Genomic DNA, 4,234 nt, shown 5'->3' on the forward strand with positions numbered 1-4,234 from the left:
GCGTCGGGCGGGCCCCCGCCTCTCAGAGTCTCCAGAACACACCTCTGCCTCTTCAAAATGCTTTGGTCCCAGAGGAATTAGAAAGCAGAAGGTTGAGGTGTCAGCGAAGTCAAGGAATGTTAAAACTTCCCTTTTCTCAAACTGGCTCCAGCTCCTAGTACCACTAGCACATTTTGGTAATAGCTTAACTAGAAAATGTCAATGTACACCTGATCCCCACCCCATCCCACCCAAATTCCTCTTCTGCTTCCAACCTCAGACCCATTACCTGCAGTACCATCAAGGCCTTGCCCAGGCGGAAGAGGCCCCAGGGGCTACATCAGTCAGGGCTCACACCGGCTGACCCAGCCATTCACTGCAGAATGAGCAATTTCCAAATAACCTGATAAAAAATAAAGTGGGCCAAAGTCTGGGTCCTTGGCACCCCGCCTTGCCCTGATAGCTCAGCACAAAGGCCACCCCCACCCCCCACCTACTAGTGGTCCTGGGGGTTGAGCTTCAAGACTCAGGTGAAAAGGACCATGGCCTTGTGGTAGAAACCATTTTGAGCAAAGCTGGTACCCAACTCTGGGGAGAAGGGAGAGTGGGAAGTTCAGATGGGGCTATCCTAGGGAGGGATGGGTGAGGAAGGAGAAAGAATCTCACTTGCCAGCTCCTGGCTCTATTGTAAGGCAGCTGCCAGCAGTCCTGGAGATAACCTAGGGATGGGAAGCAAAGTCAAGGCCTCAGCCTCCCCAAATCCTTCTCCTTTGTCCAAACACTTTGCATCATGCAACGCATGGAGTCCTCATGACAGTTCTGCAAGATCGAATCAGCCCTTCTTTCCTGTAGAGGAAACTACCCTGGGTCAGGGGGACAGTGATGGATCTTGATCCCTGGTGTCTCAACCTTGGGGCCAGAGAACTCCTTCTACTAGTCACTGCCCTCAACCCTTAGTAGATCACCTCTCTTCCCAAAGCCCTCTGGCACCCCTTCCCCTGGTTCTAGCTGAGGTTCTTCCGCCCACCTCCTCACCTCTGCCTTATGACTCTGCCTAGGGCTCTCTTCTTTTGGAGTACTTCCTTCCTCCCGGTTCATCTTTTCTTGGAGACCCAGGCTTCTGCCTTGGGGCTAATGACTTAGTCCCTTTTCTCTGTGGGCATTGAGGGGTCAATCTCCAACCTTGCTGAAAGCCAGAGACACAAAAGTACTATTAACAGATAGATCCAGTGAGTCTTGTGAGCAGAAAGGAAAGTTAAGGAAGGGCAGGGATGACGTATGTCCTAGAGTAGTGGGAGGAGAGGGCAGGCAGAGACCATGAAGGGAAGGAGGGAGGCTCTTTCTTCTTCCTCACTACACTGTCCCTGAGCTGAGTTCCCAGAACTGGACGGGGGTCTCCCATCGCCATCTGTAACGGCCTCAGCCTGAAGGGAAGGTGAATAGCTAGAGTTGGGATCAGCTTGAGCTGCCTGCTTTTCCAGTCCCACCTCCTGGCACTTGGTGCTGTTGGGATCTGCCTGCAGACATTCGTGTTGGACTCCCTGCCATCCTTCTCCAAGTACTCTCTTCGCTTCTGATCCTTTTGACGCTGTGGTAACAATGACAAAGAAGAGGAGGACGTATTTTGAGCACTATACTTAAACATCCACACACATCCACAAACAAGATTTGTAACTTGAGACCAGCTCTTCATGTGGACAATATATACTATATGCCATGTTACTGGGCTAAAAGTTTTGCATACACTATGTCACTTAATCTTGAAGCTCTCTGAGGTAGGTTTTGTTGTCATCCTCATTTTACATGTGAAAAAGCAGATTAGACAGTCACCAGGCAGAGGGCTCCTAGAAAGCAGGCAGATTCCAGCCCAGGCAGCAGAGTGTGACTCTACAACCACTGCACCAAATGGCCTCCAGGAGACCCTCCCGTCCCTGAGCCCTGCTGGCCCCCCAGCCATCCTCAGTTCTTTCCTACTCCCGCCCCCAAATCCCTCAGGGCTCCCACTCCTTTGCCCTCCAGCTACCTTCTTCCAGAGTCTTTTCTTCTCTGCTTTCTCTTTCACACGCTCCTCCTCAGGCATCAGCTCCTTAGCAGGTTGCTGGCTTCCTGGAGGATCCTTCTCCACAAGCCATCATTTCTTGATCATTTCTCCATCAAAGAAAACCCACTATGTCCTGGGATGGGAAGGGGAAGGGAGGCTGGTATTGTGGGGAACTCTGAAACAGGGCAAGGAGCTTGGCTGGGTTAACCTCTCCACCACGGCAACCACAAACTAGCTACCCAGCCTGGAGAATTTGACAGGCCAACCTCTCCCTGCTCAGCATCTCAAAACACGCTGCTGGCCTTCATGGTGTTATCGCCTCCCTTCACTAATTCTCCTGCTTTCCCAAGGGCTGAAGGTAGCATTCAGTCCAGCCCTCTTCAGCATCCTGTCCCTACTCAGCCACAATGAGGCCCCTGAGATGGAGCCCTCTTACCTGCTCTTCCAGCTGTGTCCCTTGTCATATCCTTGAATATGAACATCCCCATATAATCCACCCTGGGGCTAGCTCAGTGCCTAAATGAGTGCCACAGTTCCTGGTTGGCCCCTTCCCTGCACTTTATGTGTTTCTTCCCCAAACCAAGTTCTCAGCAATTACGCCCTGTCTCAAAATTTTCCAGTAATCCTCCAATGCCAGGGCCACAGGCAAGATTGAGTCTAGCCTGGGACTTGGACCCTTCCAAAAAGCCCCCGGCTAAGCTTTCCAGTCTTCTCTTACAGTCTTCCCTTACTTAGCTGCTGCCCTCCCTCTGCTACCAGGCTCCTTCCAGCCTTGGGGGTCTTCCCCTAGCTGTCCTAGAATCCTTTCTGGCTCTGAGCTTCTTTCTCACCACACTTTGCCTTACCTTCAAGATGAAGTTCAAGTTCACATCCCATTTCTGCCTAAAGCCTTTCCAGACTCTTTCAACTCCAATTTGTGTGTGTGTGCTAAGTCACTCAGTCGTGTCTGACTCTGTGCAACCCCATGGACCATAGCCCCCCAGGCTCCTCTGTCTGTGGAATTCTCTAGGCAAGAATACTGGAGTGGGTTGCCATTTCCTCCTCCAGGGGATCTTCCCAACCCAGGGTTCAAACCTGAGTCTCCCACATTGCAGGCAGATTCTTTACCACTTGAGCCACCAGGGAAGCCCCTCCAGTTCTCTCTGCCCTCACTCAAAAAAGCAGCACTAACATAGCCTGTGGTATATAACTTAAAAGCTTGTTATTCATTGGTTTTTATTGCTCTTAACTGGCCAGGCAGCACAGAGCTGGAGAGAACACTGTGCTGGAGCAGAGCTGCTTGCACCTTAGTTCTGTCTCTGCCACTGCCTGGCTGTTTGATTTTGGACAAGTCATTTAACTTCTCTGGACCTCAGCTTACTCATTCACAAAATAAGGCAAGTCCCTTCAAGGCTTGCCCTGGACATTCTGTGGTTCTAATGAGGATTGTTTCCTTAGTAAGTGTTCTGTTCAGTTCAGTTCAGTTCAGTCGCTCAGTTGTGCCCGACTCTTTGCGACCCCATGAATTGCAGCACACCAGGCCTCCCTGTCCATCACCAACTCCCAGAGTTCACTCAAACTCATGTCCATCGAGTTGATGATGCCATCCAGCCGTCTCATCCTCTGTCGTCTCCTTCTCCTCCTGCCCCCAATCCCTCCCAGCATCAGAGTCTTTTCCAATGAGTCAACTCTTCGCATGAGGTGGCCAAAGTATTGGAGTTTCAGCTTTAGCATCAGTCCTTCCAAAGAACACCCAGGATTGATATCCTTTAGAATGGACTTGTTGGATCTCCTTGCAGTCCAAGGGACTCTCAAGAGTCTTCTCCAACACCACAGTTCAAAAGCATCAATTCTTTGGCACTCAGCTTTCTTCACAGTCCAACTCTCACATCCATACATGACCACAGGAAAAACCATAGCCTTGACTAGACAGACCTTTGTTAGCAAAGTAATGTTTCTGCTTTTGAATATGCTATCTAGGTTGGTCATAACTTTTCTTCCAAGGAATAAGCGTCTTTTAATTTCATGGCTGCAGTCACCATTTGTAGTGATTTTGGAGCCCCCCAAAATAAAGTCTGACACTGTTTCCACTGTTTCCCCATCTATTTCCCATGAAGTGATGGGACCAGATGCCATGATCTTCGTTTTCTGAATGTTGAGCTTTAAGCCAACTTTTTCACTCTCCTCTTTCACTTTCATCAAGAGGCTTTTGAGTTCCTCTTCACTTTCTGCCAT

The 4,234-nt window shown here is 50.0% G+C and overlaps 1 protein-coding gene across 1 annotated transcript in view; it reads right to left on the reverse strand.

Moving 5' to 3' along the window:
- The window catches only part of TTC31 (tetratricopeptide repeat domain 31), a 9,720-nt gene that overhangs the window by 2,316 nt on the left and 3,170 nt on the right, over positions 1-4,234 (reverse strand). Inside the window, 6 exon segments of the mRNA XM_010829870.1 lie at positions 477-567; positions 646-698; positions 1,007-1,217; positions 1,325-1,397; positions 1,505-1,567; positions 2,003-2,111. Coding sequence (XP_010828172.1) covers positions 477-567; positions 646-698; positions 1,007-1,217; positions 1,325-1,397; positions 1,505-1,567; positions 2,003-2,111 — 600 coding nt within the window.

Source organism: Bison bison, unplaced genomic scaffold (genome assembly GCF_000754665.1).
Source record: "Bison bison bison isolate TAMUID 2011002044 unplaced genomic scaffold, Bison_UMD1.0 scf7180017864508, whole genome shotgun sequence".
Classification (NCBI taxonomy): domain Eukaryota; kingdom Metazoa; phylum Chordata; class Mammalia; order Artiodactyla; family Bovidae; genus Bison; species Bison bison.